This window comes from Citrus sinensis, chromosome 2 (genome assembly GCF_022201045.2).
Source record: "Citrus sinensis cultivar Valencia sweet orange chromosome 2, DVS_A1.0, whole genome shotgun sequence".
Lineage (NCBI taxonomy): Eukaryota > Viridiplantae > Streptophyta > Magnoliopsida > Sapindales > Rutaceae > Citrus > Citrus sinensis.
The window spans coordinates 9,903,443-9,923,789 of NC_068557.1; the positions used below are offsets into that span (position 1 = coordinate 9,903,443).

At 34.5% G+C, this 20,347-nt stretch overlaps 1 protein-coding gene across 1 annotated transcript; it reads left to right on the forward strand.

The window, feature by feature from the left end:
• Positions 1-432: 432 nt before the first annotated feature.
• LOC102630816 (sulfite oxidase) lies at positions 433-6,085 on the forward strand. Its single transcript, XM_052435330.1, has 12 exons — positions 433-799; positions 1,020-1,131; positions 1,667-1,729; positions 1,857-1,893; positions 1,978-2,059; positions 3,107-3,225; positions 3,315-3,410; positions 3,941-4,051; positions 4,140-4,241; positions 4,609-4,656; positions 5,091-5,306; positions 5,817-6,085. The coding sequence occupies exons 1-12, from the start codon at positions 721-723 to the stop codon at positions 5,931-5,933; spliced, it is 1,182 nt and encodes a 393-aa protein (XP_052291290.1). The 5' UTR covers positions 433-720; the 3' UTR covers positions 5,934-6,085.
• The last annotated feature ends 14,262 nt before the right edge of the window (positions 6,086-20,347 follow it).

The window sequence follows — 20,347 nt, forward strand, 5'->3', positions numbered from 1 at the left end:
TATTTTTCAAATTACACCGGCTCAATGATCATCAACTAATGTATTTTTTTTCTCATTATGAGCATTCTTGTTTAAAGAATTAATTAAATAACTTAATGATGTCATCTTTATTTTTATCTGTAGAAAAGATTCGAATATGTGCAAAATTACCCATTTTGGAACCTTAATGAATTAGCCAAATATTATTATAGAATTAATTAATAATCTAGTGCTCTAATTTTTTTTTTTCAATACTAACAAAACTATAAATTTTTCTTTCTTATTTTTGTTTGGATGTGATTTAAATTGTAATTTTATTTGCATAACGGAAATGCACCCACAGAACCGAAAAAAAAGAAGAGAAAAAGGTGGTCCACTTATTCAGTGGATTCTGTACACTCTTCCAACCATTCCAGCCTTGGATACATTTTACGATTTAACTAATTAATATTAATATTCCGTGAAACTGAAAAATAAAAACATCCCCAAAACGACGCGTCACAACTCCGCAGTAACAGATCACCTTTGCGAGCATCGCCAGTCGTCGGCATCGAGGAGATTCGGTCACGCTACCAACGAAAGTGGGGCTCACCACGGCCTTCCACGTCAGCATTGGCATCTTTCCTTATTCCCCATAACCATTGATCGCCACTAATAAGAAGTCGCAATCACGATTCACAAAAAACGCAAACTTAAGAAAGCTTTCGACTCCAGTGAAGGAGAGAAGAAGAAGCTTCGACTATGCCGGGACTAACAGCACCATCAAGTTACTCTCAAGAGCCGCCTCGTCATCCTATCCTTCAAATTAATTCCAAGGCAACTTTTTTTATTTTTACATTATTATTATTTTCATTTTATCTCGTATTTTGGTTAATGTTATTTAATCTGTCATGTTAGAAAAGTTTTGGTCTGTATGGAAATTGAACTAAGTTGTAATTCTTATGCTTTTGAGAGTTTGACAGTAGTAAGCTAGAAATAAAATCACTTGAGCACGCATGTTTTTATTTTTTGAGTGTGCTACTACTGGTTGGTGCAGGAACCATTCAATGCGGAGCCGCCGCGGTCGGCCTTGATTTCATCTTACGTGACGCCTGTTGATTTTTTCTACAAGAGAAATCATGGCCCAATTCCGATAGTTGATGATATTGAAAGGTAATTTTTTTTCTCTCCTGGTTTTCTTCTAAACATGGTTTAATCACTTTCAGTCTTGTTTGACAAAATGGGAAGTAAGAAAAAGAAGAAAAAAAAAAGTGTAGATGACTGTTACTTTACACTTCTTTGTATTTCTTAAAGAGGGAAGAGTTCAAGAGAAGAGAAAGTGCTATATGTTAATTTGACCATTGTGTTCTTAGATTTTCAGTGTTTATGCTGTCCACATTGTAATATTTAGGCTGACGAAATATAAAACATAAAAAAAATAAAAAAGAAGCATGAAGGTATTATAAATGTTTATTATTTCCACCCCTCTTATGTGTATCTATGTATTGAACAAATTTTTGAGTTCGGAGAGATTGTATGTCCGTCTCCCATTTTTCCCCTTATTTTTTCTTTCCAGCAATTCAGGGGAAACAGTCTCTCTATATCATTTTATTTTCCTCCCCCCTTCACTGTCTCCTACCAATCTAGGCCTTGAATTTTTTTATTTATTAATTGTTTTATTGATTTCGTTACTTATTTGCTATTGCAGCTATTATGTCTCAATATGTGGTTTAATTGAAAATTCCAAAGACCTGTTTATGAGGGATATTCGGTAAGCCGAATGCTTGTTCCAGAATGTTTGTTGGTTTTCTCAGCGAGTTGAAACTCTTTTTGATGCTCTTTTGAAAAATTTACGTTGTTGCTTTAACAACGAAGTTGACTTTACTGTCAAATAACAGGATGCTCCCAAAATACAACATCACTGCCACTTTGCAGGTATGACATTCTATGTGACTGCTCTGCTTGTAATAAGATATAACTGAAGTATTGATTCGGCTTGTATGTGTTGTGCATGGACAGTGTGCGGGTAACCGAAGGACAGCGATGAGCAATGTCAGAACGGTGAAGGGAGTTGGCTGGGATGTTTCTGCTATAGGAAATGGTTTGATTCTTTAATACTGGATTTATCATAACTCTAACTTTTCCTTTCTATTTATGTATATGGTATATAAGGAGTATGAACGCAAAAGCCCCTTGGACAGGCTGATAATTATTTACACACACTGATAATTATTCCTTCGTAGTGAACCTAGTGATAGCCTTATGGAATGCTCAGAAACAAACTCCAGCCCAAGGAAACTGCCTTGTTTCTACCTTGTCTTAAAAAATATCTGGCTCTTTTCCCAGCTTATTACTCATAAAATGTCCATAATTCACTCTTTCATAGCAGCGTAGCCGTCTTTTTTCTTGAGTACATCAGATATGCTTCTCAATGGATGAGGAGATAGAAGAGAATGAACTAGGCCGACCCTCACAAGCAACTTGAGATAGAATTTGCCACATGTTAAAGGCAACTGTTGCTCAGGAGGAAAAGATGATCATGCTTTCCCCTGGCCTTACATCTTGGAAATGCAGCACGGTGATGAAGACAACTATCAGGTCTATCCTTCGAATAAAATCATTTGTGTTAATCATACTATGAGAAGCCATCCCAACAAAACCTCGAACTGATGGGCTCGTTACTCTCCAAATCTTCAAAGATGGGTCTAGAGAATTGAGGGAAGATTCATCTTCAGGCATTAGAAAAATGTTGATAGAAAACAGCCTCAATTTATCAAGACGCTAGGGTCATTTATCCTCGATAACTCCGAACATTTTTCAACTAAAGTCTGCAAATATAGAGGGTTGGTGATTTCTGTTAGAGGTTTGGTGATTTCTGTACTTGAGGGATCACATATTTGTTCTTGTCACCCATACTCTACGCAATAGCTGTTCCATGTAAACAAAAGAATAACAAAGTAGAGAGAGATCAATTGCATTCATATTAACCGAGAAAAGCAGCATGGTTGGAATTATATCTCTATTAGAATTATCTTTTAAATTTGCATGTGTCGTCTGTACTTGAATAATCCGAAAGAATATATCAACTTGTTCTTGCTTTTCTGTGCAGTTAGAACTAATTTATCATTTTCATATCATTTCCTTTCAGCTGTCTGGAGTGGTGCCAAATTGGCTGATGTTCTTGAACTGGTTGGGATACCAAACTTGACAAGTGTCACTAGGTCAGGTGGAAAACATGTTGAATTTGTAAGCATTGACAAGTGTAAGGTACATGTTGGCCTTTGAATGTCATTCTGAAAATTTTTTGCATGTGGGTGGGAAATGGATTTTATTTGAGAAATTGTTCAATTTTGTAGGAGGAGAATGGGGGTCCATATAAAGCATCAATTCCACTTAGTCAAGCTACAAACCCAGAAGCTGATGTTTTACTTGCGTATGAGATGAATGGAGAGGTTGGTATACTTGCCTTCGAGCAATTTTGTGCTTGTGTAGGTTAAATATTTTAACCCTAAATACCCCAAGTACCCGCATTTTGAAAATAAAAATGGATTGGGAGCTGGTGCTGGTAGAAAATACTTATTTAGTCACATTTCTTCATATTCTTCTACTGACAGAAACTCATGTTTCCCACAATGTGCATCCCTGCTCCTGCAGGCTCAGTATCCTGTTGTTGCTTTGTTTCTTGTGTTTTGGGCCACCTCTTGCTTGAATCCTGTTGAGTTAACCTCTTTGTTGACATTGAATTCAAATGCTTACAGGTCAATGAAGCTAATGCATTTCCATGCAGACTTAAATGGCATCCAATGCATGTGATTGCTTGGATGATAAACACATTTCGCTCAAATAATCTCTTTTGTTAATGCATTAGCTAATCTGAGTATATTATTTTTGTTTTTTCTAGGGTAAAAGCATCTTTGAGAAACATAACATTTTACAGTTTTGTTCTAACAGTAAGCTTTTTCTTTCGATTATAATGCCAAAGCCTCTTAATAGAGATCATGGTTATCCTCTTCGGGTAGTTGTACCGGGTGTTATAGGTGCTCGTTCTGTCAAATGGTTGGATACCATCAACATCCTTGCAGAGGAATGCCAGGTTCGAAAAAGTTCTCTTTGTTCTTAATTAATAGTCTGTTTACACATTTTTATATGCATATGTATGAGTCCCCATTACTACCTTACAGGGCTTCTTTATGCAAAAGGACTACAAAATGTTTCCACCATCTGTGAATTGGGATAACATTAATTGGAAGTCCAGGAGACCACTAATGGATTTCCCTGTCCAGGTATTTACTTGATGGTGCTTCCATTTGGCAGAGTGTTGGGTGTTCATACATAGACGCATGAATCAATAGCTTTAAAACCTGTTTTATTCTTTTAGTTAATAAGATTTGGACTAGCCAATAACCAATCCATCTCTTAGCTACTCAAGCTGATGCCCAAGGGCAAATATGACAACATTCTGAAATTAGATTGTCAATATAGGCTTTTTGTTGAACTTGCAATCATTTAAATCCTGCTGCTTTAGGAGTTGGTAAAAATGAAGATTGCTTGACCTGTTACTGCATTTGGTTAATTTTTCAATGAGAAACATTCAATATAATCCACTTTTTATTGCAAAAAAGCACAATACTGAAACTTGTTGGTTGACAGTGCGTAATTTGCTCACTAGAGGACGTGAATGTGATGAAGCCTGGAAAGGTTAGTCTTTTTTTTTTTTTTTCTTTTTTGACATTTACAAACTGTGTTTTTCTCTTTACGCATATAAGGATTGGATGTGCAAAACCATCTTTTTGGTGACAGTGTGCCTATCTTCTGAAATCAATTTTAATATTTTGTGCAGAATTTAGATTCTTTTTCCTTAATTTTTCATTAGTTTAAGGTACATCAATGGTCTGGCAAAGCACGTTTGCAATATTATATATAAGGGTTACTTGCATTTTTTTCAAATTATCCAAATGCTTCACTTCTGGTGATGACAATATGGATGCTTCCCTTTGAACCTAGAGCTGGAGAAGATCCATCTTTCCCCCACCCCTCTCTATCTGCCTCCCATCCCCTCACTCCCTTAAGAGGATCACTGCATCTTTCTTCACATTGACGCAGCAGATCCTCAACTATTGTACAACTTGCAGGCAAAAGTTAGTGGATATGCGGTATCAGGAGGTGGGCGTGGAATTGAGAGAGTAGATATATCTGTTGATGGTGGTAAAAACTGGGTAGAAGCCTCCAGATGCCAGAAGACTGGTTTTCCATATATTGCAGATCACATGAGCAGTGATAAATGGGCATGGGTATTTTTTGAAGTCATTATCGATATTCCACATAGCACTCAAATAGTTGCCAAAGCGGTACGTCGTCTATTTATTAATAATGTTATTTATTGATAATTACCCGCAATTGTAGCACCCATAGCTCCAGATATGTTGATTCGTATTTAGTGATCAAATATAATGTTATTTTAAAAGAAGCATACACCCAAGTTGCCAGTATCAGAACTCAGAAGGGATAGATTAGTAAGTAGCAGATTTGTCTCTGTGTTGCATCCATTAATGAAATCAACCAAAATTGTGTCATATGTCAACTGGTTAGTCATTTGTCACCCACTAGGTGAACTTTGAGCCCCTGATGAACCAAAATGCACGTTGTAACTCCAGATAAAATCCAAGGAATTGAATAATGCAGCTGATCATCTGATAGAAATTTCTGTCCTAGGGTTCAGCTTGTGGATAGATTCCCCCTTGTTCTGTGAGATGTTTTTGTTGTTTGGCTCATAGTTACACTGAAGGATGCTCTCTTAAAAAACTGCTTCACTTGTTCAAGAATTTACATTTAACAAATTTAGTTTAATGTATAAGCAGGTTGACACAGCTGCAAATGTCCAACCTGAAAGTGTGGAAACCATCTGGAACTTGAGAGGCGTACTTAACACCTCATGGCACCGGGTTCAGGTTCGAGTTGGACACTCAAATATGTAAACTTAAACATAATAGAAACAAAAATAAAGAAGTTGAATAGTTTCTTGACATACTGTAATAAGTAGTTGGCTCTTCGCGATGTGCTGTCCACAAAAATAATGTGTTTAAGCTTGTTGATGATATTCACTGGGTTGTTGAAACTTCTTTGATGAGGCCGTTTTCTTTTGGTGCTGCATTTTCGCGGGGCCATGTTTTGAATTATTGCGATGTTGCCGTTTCTGGGCCAATGTTGCCGTTTCTGGGCCAATGATGTGACTAATGAAAAAAAAAATTGACACCCTCCAAGAGTGAGATAACTTCGCCGTGGCTTCGAATGCAAAATTGTACAGTGGCCTTAAAATTGTCTATCAAAGTATAACTTTATTGGGTATTACGTGAGGGCAATTACTATGTTACATATGTAAGATACATCCCCTCGTATAAACAGTACATATGTGAGACGTGAGAGGTGTGCCAAGCGGAAACGTAGGCTATTGGCAAAACAAAAGTTATTGCCTTTTGGCAAGGTGTCAGTGGTAATTCTGTTATGCGGTGGAGGAATCGCATCAATCATTTCATTGACTAGTTTGAATCACACTGAAATTATGTAAATGGACATTTGAGCACATGGGCATACGTCCATAATATGTTTAAATTTGAAACATAAATATGTTATGCTTTTCATGCAGACAAAAAAAAAATGTAGTACAAGTCTACAATGGAATCAAAGTACTATATAGTATTTATTCTAGCTGGTTATGGAAACCAAAAAAATGGGTCTGCAGAATCAGCAAAAGAAACCTGCTTGGGTGCTATTTTTATTATGTTATTTTCTTGGGTTCGCGTTGCTGATGTCGGGGATTGCCAACACAGAACAAGTGGCTATCAATCAATCAACCGAAAATAACTTGGTTTAAAGAACACTTAATCACTAATTGACAGACATTCTACGTGTGAACTGGTGTGAACATGGTATATAATAAAAAGATTACGCTTAATCCCCTTTTCACTTTAATTTAATCATGCCCTATTGTCCTTTTCTCCTTCAACTTGTTGCTGTAAGTTTCCACAAGTTCATACGAAATAGGAGGTTGTGTCATCATCTTCTTTATGTACTTTCAAGCTACGGTGCTTGGCTGCATCTGCAACGACGTTCACAATTGCACGCTACTGTGTCCTTATGTACTGACTAATGACGTATTAAACAACACTTGGGTTTGCACTATTGGCAAATTATTGGAACCTTTAGATCTTGCCCTTTTTTAAACCTAAAGAGTTATTAAACATAATGGCATTTATTATTTTCCATTTTGGTGGCCTTAATTGGGAATGTCGTCCCCATGGCATTTATTTTTTTAATTATTTTTTTGGCTGGCATGGATATGTACGAATTAAATGATGTGTTAAAAAATGTCACATCCATTTTTTTTTTTAAAACTAGTGTGTCACATATAAAATATAAATTTATTTGCAGGGTATAAAATATAAATGGCATGTCACATTTTGGCTTGGCGGGGAACTTGCTATATTAAAAACCCACCAGTCTACCACTGTGTTTTCAATTATTTCAAAGCTGAATCATTATTTTGATACTACTTTATTGGTGGAGTGTCATTAAATTGGAAATAAATGAAACTCATGTTAATTTAGTCACGTTTTTAAAGATGGGTAGCCCATATGCTGTCGGCCACCGAAAATACAAGGAGATTTTTCCACGCAAATATTTCTAAAACCTCCAAAATTTCCTTCTTTTTTTTTAGCCTTTTTCTTAATGGACAGACAGATCCCCAAATTTTGATATACAGTTAGATCCTTGTTTTCGAAACAGTCATGTTTAGATCTCTCTGTAGATCTGTTAAAAAATTTCATCTATTTAAAAGGAGATTGGAGTATATTCATCAAGATTAATGTATTATATAATCTTAAGATCATTGTTTCTTTTTAAACAAGTTAAGAAAATATGATGATATTGAGCCATAATGAAACTAATAGGATTCTCTACTGTCGTTTTTTATTTTATATCTTATATTTTATATAAAAAAAAAAGTTAATAAATTAATGATAAAAAAATTATAGAAGGTGTTGTTTCTATCACCATCACTTATAACTGTTCATAATTAAAATTTACTACAAAAGAATTCTGGATAAATCTATTATTCATAGTTGAAATTAGAGGTTTAGCCATTTAAATAAATCTTAATGTTACAGGTGTCTTCTTATTTTATAGTTTGAGTAATTATGTGGATAGTTCTGAGAGGAATGTTTTTTTTTTATCAATGAGACGTGTCAATAAATATTATAAAATTTTAATCGAAGTAACAATTATATATTTATTTCTAGAACGCTCCATCGTCCCGGCCCCTACATTTTATTCTTATCTATAATCTTTCCACTACATTTTGTCTTGGTTAGTAGAATTAATTATTATCCTTAGAAATATTCATTTAACTCTAGCCTTAGATTGGTTGCTCAGTCATTCATGTCTCAAATTGTCTTTTTTTAAAGATCTGTGGATTTTTCGGTATGATGGATAATTAAATATGGATGCTGCCCATTGTAAATTCAATTTCATCACATGTCATTATTTTGTTCAATAAAAAGTTAGTCCCTGATCTAGGTTTCTACTTTGCTTTATGGGGTCGTTAAAGACTTGACATGGCTTAAATATTATTTTTGGGATATTATCATTTTATCACTAAAATTATTCTGACATATCATGTGGTTTATCGAAAAATATATTTTAGTACCAAACGTTTGCGCCGTTATCAATTTACCACCCTTCCGTTAAAAAAGTTAAAAATTTATTGATATTTTGCTGAATTAGTATTTGAGAGTGGTTAGGATTTCAGCCACTGAATATTTGAACTTGGAATCCAAGACAACGAGTGGGTGTTATTGTTATTATAAATTTTTATTATTTTTAGTTGTGATTAATACTTGAATTTCATAGGTTATAATATTAATTTTGAAACATAAATTTTTATTAACTAGAAAATAAAACCGCGCTTCACGCGGCTTTGAAAAAAAAATTTAGTATTATCTTTTTTTGTTACTTTACATTTGATGAAACTGATAAAAAATATGAATTGATTTTTTTTTAAGATAAGACAGCCTTATAAAAAACAAAAAAAAAACTATTAGCCAGCAATACAAATAAAGAAGCAACGCAAGATAAAGAATAAAATGAGAGAATATATTATAGGGTGATTTTATTCATTCCAATTGTGTGTGTATAAAATAAAAAGATGGGCTTTCCTTTTATAGTTACATAATCACTCCATGAAATTAATGAAAAATTATGAATCATAATTCCTTGTGAGATAATGTGAGTTATACGAAAGCTAAATGTTGCTAATGGGAGATAGTGGAGAGACTAAGAGATATATGTTATGAACATCTATATTTATTTTAATAAATTCATAACACTCCCCATTGGATGTTCATTACAAAGAATATGCATCATTAAAATCTTTACATAATTGTTATTGTGTAATAACAATCAAATTAATTATGAGAAGATGAAAAGTCAAATCTAAAAGAAAATTTCTCTATTTATTAGATAATAGAGAATATACAAAGATGAGAAATGGTGATGCCACATCACCTCCTCAAGTTCCAGCTTTATATATATATATATATATTGTTCTTTGCCATTTATCGTAATTCTGAATATTATTCATTATTTTTTTATTAATTACAATTTTTAGTTGTTTTCTAAATCTTATTTTTGTTCACCGTTTCTTTCTTTTCAAAGGGTGAAATTATCTTTTATTCTCTTGGGGGTAAAATCGACTTTGAACTCATTTTCTGTTAAACATTAACGTTTTTCTAACGGAATGTGGTAAATTGATAGTAATGCAAACGTTTAGTGGTAAAATATACTTTTAAGCAAAGCATGGTATTGACATAATATCTCAGAATAACTTTGGTGGTAAAATAATAATATTCCATTATTTTTTCATTTAATGTCCCACAAGATTATTTAATGAACTAAATAAGAACGTATAACATGGGAATCTATTTTCATGCTTCTTTTTTTTTTCTTTCCCTTATATGAAACTTTAATTTGAAGTTGATTTTATCTATATCATCTTTGTTAATTTATCAAAATTATTTGTTCGGAGTTCATGTTTACTATGTTAACATGAATATGTTAATAATATTGATTTTGATGATAACAAACTTTAAATGATTTTTTATTAAAATGTTGGAGCTATTCCTTAATAAACGAAAGCCTTATAATCATTCCGATCATATTCATAAAAGATGGACTTTCAAATTAGAAAATAATTCTCTGCAAAATCTGGTTTAAAATGTGATTCTGGAAATAAATGGTGAACCGTTTTTTTTCAAACGATTAACCGATTAAAACCAGAGAGCAACATATTGTCTAAGCTCTAACCGATTAAGAAAATCGGAAAACACAAAAAGCTGGGAAGGCTACTGGAATTTAACGATGACCCGTTTATTTAAACGGTTAACCGATAAAATCCAGAATTGAAGATTGTACTCTTCTGACACCATTTAACAAGACCAAATAAGGCTAAATTATTTTGTAGGTTACTGGAAACAAACAGCAAACCGTTTATTACAAACGGTTAACCGATAATATCCAGAGAGGTCACTTCATGCAAATCCTTAACCATTTAATGTAAACGGATAACTGATGTTCATCTTGCAGGTCTCGAAAATTTAACGGCGAAAGGGTAAGCCTAAACGGCAAACCGTTTATTTGAAATTTGGCCCAACGGTAACTTTTGACCAGCTAAACGGTGAACCGTTAATGGTTAACGGCGAACCGTTTTCGGGCAGACAGTTTGTAACAGCTAATTTTTCAGCTCCAACTATAAATAAGCTCATTCAAATTCAAACAAGATTGATCACAACACGACCATTGAGCTTATATTCGAGAATACAATCTTCATAGACCTTTAAAACACATTCTTGTTTCATCTATTCACACATTGGACATTGAGAAAAATATTGTGTGAGAGAAAAATAATTTTTAATCTTTTACTTTGAGTGATTGTAAGTGTTGGGATACACTTGAGTTAAGAGATTGTGGATAATCTCTTGTTGTAAAGGTTCATTGACACCTTGGAAGTTAAGTGTAAGCATTTGAAGCGTTGGAGGCTTGCTTAGTGAAATTCTCAAGCCCGGAAAGCTTGGAGGCATGGACGTAGGCGAGGTTGACCGAACCACGTAAAAATCTTCGTGTTTGAATCTCTCTTCCCTTATCTTTTTATATTGTAATTGATTTAATTGTTATTCCATTAAATTCATTCTAGATTTACATGATAATTTGTTTTAGAATCAAATAATTTTTAGAATCCCAATTCACCCCCCTTTTGGGTTGCATACTTGTATTTCAATTGGTATCAGAGCTTTGTTCTCTTATTATGACTTAATCGTCTAGAGTAAAAGATCAATGACAACCCTAAATGACTCAACCTTTAGAGATGGGCAATCCACAACTAGACTACCGTTCTTTGACGGTAATGACTATGCATATTGGAAAACTAGAATGAGAATCTATTTGCAAGCTTTAGATTATGAAATTTGGGAAGTTGTATGTGATGGTCCGTTTTTGCCCCTAACTAAAAATGAATTCGGGGAAGATATTCCAAAACCTTCAAGGGAATGGAATGAATTGGAAAAGAGAAAAGATTCTCTAAATTCCAAAACTATGAATGCTTTATTTTGTGCACTTGATAAGAAAGAATTCATAGAGTATCTAGTTGTGAAAGTGTCAATGAAATTTAGCACAAACTTGAAGTAGTTTATGAAGGCACAAATTAAGTGAAAGAGTCGAAAATTAGTAGGTACACTCGACAATATGAGTTGTTCCAAATAGAGCAAAATGAGAGTGTGTACCCTATGTATACCAAATTTACGGACATAGTAAACACCCTAGGAGCCCTAGGAAAGACCTTCTCAAATAGCGAAAAAGTTAAGAAAATCATTAGGTCACTTCCAAAAGAATGGAGACCTAAAAGAACCATTATTGAAGAGGCCAAAGATTTAAATACTTTACCTCTTGATGATTTAATTGGTTCTCTCATTTCATATGAATAAGATTTGGCAGCAGAAAAAGGGCATGAGGAGAAGAAGAAAAGCATTGCTCTCAAAGCTTTAAAATATGATAGCGATGGGGAGAGTGAACCGGATGATGAAGAACTAGCCATACTAGCAAGGAGGTTCAGAAAATTCTTCAAGAAAACCGGAGAGCGAAGAAATTTCAGAAACTTCAAGAACCAAAGGGAGAAGAAAGAGGTAATCACATGCTATGAATGCAAGAAGCCTGTCCATATAAGATCGGAGTGCCCACTTATCAACAAACTCAAGAAGAAAGCAATGGTTGCAACTTGGCATGATAGCGATGAAGATTCAAGTGATGAAGAAGGATCGCAAGAAGTATCAAACCTAGCGCTTATGGCAATACGAGGGGATGATGATCTCAATGAGGTAAGTAATCCCACCTATGATGAATTGTATGATGCTTTTAAAGAATTGCATAATGAGTTGATGAAGATTGGTAAAAAGAATGTACGTCTTAAAAAAGGAAATGGCAAAGCTTAAAAATGAAAATGAATCTCTAATTGCAAAAATTGCATGCCTAGAAGCAGAGAACAAAACATTGCATGATGAAATTGCATTATCAAATGAGAAACCTAGCATCTCACATGAGCATTTAGAATCACACATAGATGATTTGAAAAATTAAAATGAAATGCTTAAGAAAAAGAGCAATGAGTTAAATGAGATTGTTTTGAAATTTATAAATGGGCAAAAGATGTTGGATAATATGCTTAACTCACAAAAATGTGTTTTTGATAAAGGAGGACTTGGGTATAAGCCTAACTTGAAGCAAAAATATTATAAGAATTATTTTGTTAAAGCTTCCTCCACAAGTGATCATAAGATTGTTTGCCATTATTGTAATCAAAACGGTCATATGAAATATAGATGTCCCGTGAAAAGGAATACATATTATGGTGTCAAATGTATTTGGGTTCCAAAAAGAACCATTACTAACTCTCAAGGACCCAAAAAGCTTTGGGTACCTAAAACTTGAGATTTTCTTTGTAGGGCTTAAAGAAGAAGAAAAATAAATGGTACTTGGACAGTGGTTGTTCAAGGCACATGACCAGAAACTATGCATAGTTCTCAAGCTTCACCAAAATTGAAAATGGTGGAGACATATCTTTTGGAGACAATTCAAAAGGAAAAATTCTTAGAATTGAAAATTGTTGGTAAAGTTTCCTCAACTCTAATTGAGAATGTATGTTTGGTTGAGAACTTGAAACACAACTTAATTAGTATTAGTGAATTATGTGACAAATGTTACAAAGTTATTTTTGATAAATTTAGTTGTGTTATTGAGAATTCATGTGATGGTAACATCTTATTTGTTGTGAATAGATGTAGTAATGTTTATATCATTGACATAGAATGTGCATTTACTCTTGATAAATGTTTTTCCGCATTACATGATGATAGTTGGTTATGGCATAGAAGGTTAGGACATGCAAGTATGGATTTAATTTCAAAAATTTTGAAAAATGATTTAGTTAAAGGTCTTCCAAAAATTGGTTTTCAAAAAGATAAGATTTGTGAAGCTTGTCAATTTGGAAAAAAAAAATCAAAACATCTTTCAAAAATAAAAATCATATTTCTACTTTAAAACCACTTCAACTTCTTCACATAGATTTATTTGGGCTCTCTAGATATGCTAGTTTAAATGGTAAATATTATGCATTTGTGATAGTGGATGATTATTCTAGATATACTTGGTTATTATTCTTAGCCAATAAGGATGATGCTCTTGATGCCTTTAAAGTGCTTTGTAAGAAAATACAAAATGAAAAAGGGTATGGTATTGCATGCATTAGGAGTGATCATGGAGGAGAGTTTGAAAATCATGCATTTGAGATTTTTTGTAATGATTTTGGCATTGAGCATTAATTTTCATCACCTAGAACTCCACAACAAAATGGAGTTGTTGAGAGAAAGAATAGATTCATTCAAGAAATAGGTAGGACTATGTTGAATGAAAATTCATTGCCTAAGTATTTTTGGGTCGAGGCCATCAACACCGCTTGTTATGTTTTAAATCGTGTGTTGATTAGACCTAACCTTAACAAAACTCCATATGAGCTTTGGAAACATAGAAAACCCAATATTGGTTATTTCAAAGTGTTTGGATGCAAATGTTTTATTTTGAACACAAAAGACAATCTTGGCAAATTTGATCCAAAATCTAATGTTGGTATTTTTCTTGGATATTCAAACTCAAGCAAAACTTATAGAATTTATAACAAAAATACACTAGTTGTAGAAGAATCTATGCATGTTACATTTGATGAGTCTAACCCCTCCTCTACGGAGAAAGTTGTTGTTGATAATGATGTAGATGAAGACTTACAAAAAGAATCATCAAAAGATAACCAAAAGGATGCATCTCATGGGAATCAAGATGAGCAACATGAAGAAATGAATGTAGAGCAAAATGAAGGTACTTCTCAATCACTCCCCAATGAGTGGAGGTATGTTTTTTCTCACCCTAAGGATGTAATTTTAGGAGATCCCTCACGAGGCGTTACAACTAGATCATCACTTAGAAATACTTGTGAGCATAATGCATTTATTTCTCAAATTGAACCCAAATCCTTTACGGATACGGAAAATGATGAATCTTGGATTATGGCAATGCAAGAGGAGTTAAATCAATTTGAAAGAAATAATGTATGGGAATTAGTTCCTAAACCGGAACATCAATCTGTCATGGGTACTAAATGGATATTTAGAAATAAGATGGATGAATCCGGTGTGGTTGTAAGGAATAAAGCTAGATTAGTGGCTCAAGGTTACAACCAAGAAGAAAGAATTGATTTTGATGAAACATTTGCACCCGTAGCTAGACTAGAATCAATTAGAATATTGTTGGCATTTGCATGTCATAAAGATTTCATTTTATTTCAAATGGATGTGAAAAGTGCTTTTTTGAATGGTTTTATAATGGAAGAAGTGTATGTAAAACAACCCCCTAGCTTTGAAAATGAAAATTTTCTAAATCATGTTTATAAGTATGTTTATAAGTTAGTTAAAGCTTTGTATGGCTTAAAACAAGCACCTAGAGCATGGTATGATAGCTTTAAGAATTTTTTGTTAGAAAATGATTCTTCAATGGATAAAGTGGATACTACTCTCTTTGTCAAACATAAGGACAAAGACATACTTGTTGTTCAAATTTATGTTGATGGTATTATTTTTAGTTCTACTAATGAATTGTTGTGTAAAGAATTTTCATCTTGCATGAATAATGAATTTGAAATGAGTATGACGAGAGAGTTGAAGTACTTCCTTGGGCTGCAAATAAAACAAAATGAGGAAGGAATTTTCATAAATCAAGCCAAGTATGTAAAAGATCTACTCAAAAGATTCGGCATTGGTGACTCAAAGACTAAAAACACTCCAATGAGCACAACAACCAAACTTAACAAAGATGAAAAAGGCAAGGAAGTGGATATCAAAATGTATTGAGGTATAATCGGATCTTTACTCTATTTAACTGCAAGTAGACCCAATATCATGTTTAGTGTATGTTTGTACGCAAGATTTCAATCTTGTCCCAAGGAATCCCATTTGCTTGCTGTTAAAAGAATTTTCCGTTATTTGAGTGGAACCATAGATATTGGCCTTTAGTATCCTAGGGGAACTCATATAGATTTAACATGTTATTCGGATGCGGATTTTGCCGGTTATAAAGTTGATAGGAAAAGCACTAGTGGAACATGCTATATCCTAGGTCACTTACTTGTTTCATGGTTTAGTAAGAAACAAAATTCTGTTGCACTCTCAACTACCGAGGCTGAATATATAGCAGCAAGAAGTTGTTGTGCACAAGCTCTTTGGATGAAACAAACACTTAGAGACTATGGTATTAACCTAGAACATATTCCTATTAAGTGTGATAATACTAGTGCTATAAATCTTTCAAAGAATCCCATTCAACACTCTCGAACCAAGCATATAGAAATAAGACATCATTTCTTGAGAGATCATGTTTAAAAGGAGGATATTGCATTAGAGTTTATTTCTACAGAAAAGCAACTCGTTGATATTTTTACCAAACCTCTTGGCGAAGAACAATTTTCAAAGATTCGACATGAACTTGGAATGATGAAATTTTCACATTAACGTTACTATTCATGCTACTAAGTGTATTGAATTGATTGACTTATTAGTGATTTAATGATTTAAATTATTAAGCTTGATATTCAAATGATGTGCTTGCTTTGTTAATTCTTGATTGATTATATGAATTAATTGCTTGAATACATGTTCATGAATCATGCATTAAAATGGCTCATAAAATATTTTTAGATCAATTAAATGATCTTGGAATGTATTATTTGCTGGCAAAAAATTAAATCAAATGTGCGAAATTATAATAAAATAAATTGCTAACCGTTTCCAATAAATGGTGTACCGTTTTATTCCAGAAACTCGATTATGTTGTCTGCCTTTTAACCCTTTTACCGTTTGATGCAATCGGTAAACCGTTTAAAATCAGATAGCTCTCTAGCAAGTTACTCCTCAGCCGTTAAGAGTTTAACCTTTAACTGTTTCCCATTCTTTAGCCTCTGAAAGTTACCCCTTAACCATTTTCGTGATTATAAAATTGTTCAAAGGTTTTTTCTTCTCCTTCTCCAGTTGCCCTTTCACCGTTTCAGCCATTGTTGCGCAGCCGAAGCTTCCTCTGTCCTCAAACCTTCATTTTTCTTATTTTTCTTGCCAAATCAAACCTATAACATCATTTCTTATCACCTTTAGAACACTTTCACCGATTCAAATCTTCAAATCAAGTCCAAAATTGAAAAATCCCAAATCTAAACCCTAACTGCAGCCGTTTGGATTTCTTCCTTTTTAACCCGATTCTCACCCTTCTTCAACCAAATTGAGCCTCAAAATCACATCGTTTACTCATTCCTAAGCAAATAATCGGTTCATCTCCTTCTCATCATATCTCTCCCGTAATTTTCCAACTCCTTCATTCTTCCCCATGGCTGCACCCCCTCGGAGAAATCTCAGGCGAAAATCTATGCCTCCAAGGAATCCTATACCACCACAGGAAGTCTCTGAATTCGCTCAAATTCATTTCCCCATGCCTTCCTTGGCCAAGCGGTTCGAGGATCGCTTCAATGGTCAAAAAGTACTTGACTCTTCTTATGTTGAAATAAATGATTTCAGTACCTTAGTTGTATGTGGTAGAAGCATTAGGGATATACTTCAGCCTTGGGAGTCTGCCATTGACTTTGATGACCGAGTTTATCCCAATTTAGTGCGAGTCTTTTATTCGAACATGGAAATCTCCGCAACTCGCCTAAATAGGATAGTTACTCAAGTCGGCAGTGTGCCTATAGAATTTGATGATGAGGACCTAGCTGGCTTTCTTGGTATCTCTAGTGAGGGTCATGACATTTACACCTCTAGGAAAGCCCTTTCTTTTGACGATTTTAGTCATGTTGATAGAGTTCGTAATATTTGTCACCGCCGAGACTTGTCTGATGAGACCTGCAATCTACCTTTTAGGGCTCAACTTTTACCTCTCCAAGTTCGCATTCTTCACTCTATTTTACAGCACATAATGACACCTAAGAAGGGTCACTCGGATGAGGTTACGAGGTTGGACGTTTGCCTATTAGATAGCCTCATTTCAGGTCATCCTATTAACCTCGGCTATGTTATTGTGCGGCACATGTTGAGTACTCCCGTGGTTAACCACCGCTTGCTTCCATATGGTAGTATCATTACTAAGATACTGCGACGCTTTGAGGTGCCTCTTCTCGATACCAGTTATATGGAGACTAGATGGATTGGTCCCGAGGCCATGACTAGTATCGGTTTTTCTAGGAAGAATAGAGAGTGGATAAAGACAAAAAAAACTCCAAAAACCGGGATACATTGATTGCCCCAGAGGATGATCGGATGCTCAACGATGTTTATCCTCCCGATAAGCTTCCAAATTTTAGATTAGGAGCTCATCCTCATCCTCTGCGTTGCCATTTTGTCCATCGGCCTCCAGCTGACTCTGACTTTGAGGAGCGTGTGATAGATGCTGATATTCCCTCCTCTTTCGAGCCGCCTCTGGCTCCTGAGCAGCCTCCTGCTCCTGAGCCCTCTGCTATTCCTGAGCAGCCCTCTGCCTCTGAGCCACCTCCAGCTCCAGTTCAGCCCCCTGCTTCAGACATTGTGCAGCAGTTGATTGCTGATGTTCACCGGATTTCGGAGCGCCAGCAGCTGATTCTCGATCGGTTGGACGATTTTTCCTGTGACCACCAGCAGCTACGTTCTGATTTTCAGACCTTCCAGCAGTAGAGCATTGATCAGCAGCTTGAGCTTATAGCTGGATAACACACTCTTCTTTGCTATTTTGGTTATGATCCGGGGAGTACATCTTCTCCACCTCCATAGTTTCTGAGTTCTATTTTCGCACATACATTTCATATTTTGTTTGTTTGTGTGTTGCTATTTATATTTTTATATACACTGCTACCTCTGTATGATCTTGATGGATTTTGATGACATGTTTGTGTGATGTTCTTGATGTTGGATGAGTTGATATTGGTTGATGAAATTGTTGGTTTATTGGTTAATAGAGTTGTTGGTTTGTTAGTTGATGGAGTTGTTGGTTTATTGGATGACGGAGTTGTTGTTAATATATTTTGGAAGTGTTTTAATCTCATTTTGTATTAGTGGTTTTGCTCCATTTTAAGGGAAACTCTGCCAAAATTTTGGCTCGTCAAAACTGGGTAACTTCTTTAACGGATTTGCAGTTGTTTTTTCCTTTCTCTCTGTTCTTTTTGATAATGAAGAGGGAGATAATTATGAGAAGATTTAAAATGAATTTAAAAATGTTTTCTTGAGCAAAAATCTTTTTATTGGACATTTCTTAATTTGGCCATACATTTAGGGGGAGCATATATTAAGGGGGAGTAAAATATTGAATGAAGTTTGTCATCATCAAAAAGGGGGAGATTGTTAACATGAATATGTTAATAATATTGATTTTGATGATAACAAACTTTAAATGATTTTTGATTAAAATGTTGGAGCTATTCCTTAATAAAAGAAAGCCTTATAATCATTCCAATCATATTCATAAAAGATGGACTTTCAAATTAGAAAATGATTCTCTGCAAAATCTAGTTTAAAATGTGATTCTGGAAATAAACGGTGAACCGTTTTCTTTCAAACAGTTAACCGATTAAAGCTAGAGAGCAACATATTGTCTAAGCTCTAACCGATTAAGAAAAACGGAAAACACAAAAAGCTAGGAAGGCTACTAGAATTTAACGGTGACCCGTTTATTTAAACGGTTAACCGATAAAATTCAGAATTGAAGATTGTACTCTTCTGGCAGCGTTTAACAAAACCAGATAAGGCTAAATTGTTTTGCAGGTTACTGGAAACAAACGGCGAACCGTTTATTACAAACGGTTAACCGATAATATCCAGAGAGGTCACTTCATGCAAATCCTTAACCGTTTCATGTAAACGGATAACTGATGTTCATCTTGCAGGTCTCGGAAATTTAACGGCGAAAGGGTAAGCCTAAACGGCAAACCGTTTATTTGAAATTTGGCCCAACGGTAACTTTTGACCAGCCTAAACGGTAAACCGTTAATGGTTAACGGCGAACCGTTTTCGGGCAGACAGTTTGTAACGGTTAGTTTTTCAACTCCAACTATAAATAAGCTCATTCAAATTCAAACAAGATTGATCACAACACGACCATTGAGCTTATATTCGAGAATACAATCTTCATAAACCTTTAAAATACATTCTTGTTTCATATATTCACACATTGGGCATTGATTTGTAATCTTAAATATTGTGTGAGAGAAAAATAATTTTTAATCTTCTACTTTGAGCGATTGTAAGTGTTGGGATACACTTAGGTTAAGAGATTGTGAATAATCTCTTGTTGTAAAGGTTCATTGACACCTTGGAAGTCAAGTGTAAGCATTTAAAGCCTTGGAGGTTTGCTTAGTGAAATCCTCAAGCCCGGAAAACTTGGAGGTGTGGACGTAGGCGAGGTTGGCCGAACCATGTAAAAATCTTCATGTTTCAATCTCTCTTCCCTTATATTTTTATATTGTAATTGATTTAATTGTTATTCCATTAAATTCATTCTAGATTTGCATGATAATTTGTTTTAGAATTAAATAATTTTTAGAATCTCAATTCACCCCCTCTTAGGTTGCATACTTGTATTTCATACTAAACACTCATCCACTTTGACTTGATAGCCAGAGCTTCCATTTCACAATATTTATAGCCTTAAAGCAGCGACACCACAATTGCATGCAACCAACCAGAGCAGTGCTAGATCAATTGCTTTTGATTCTGAGAGTTCTTTAGCAGTATAC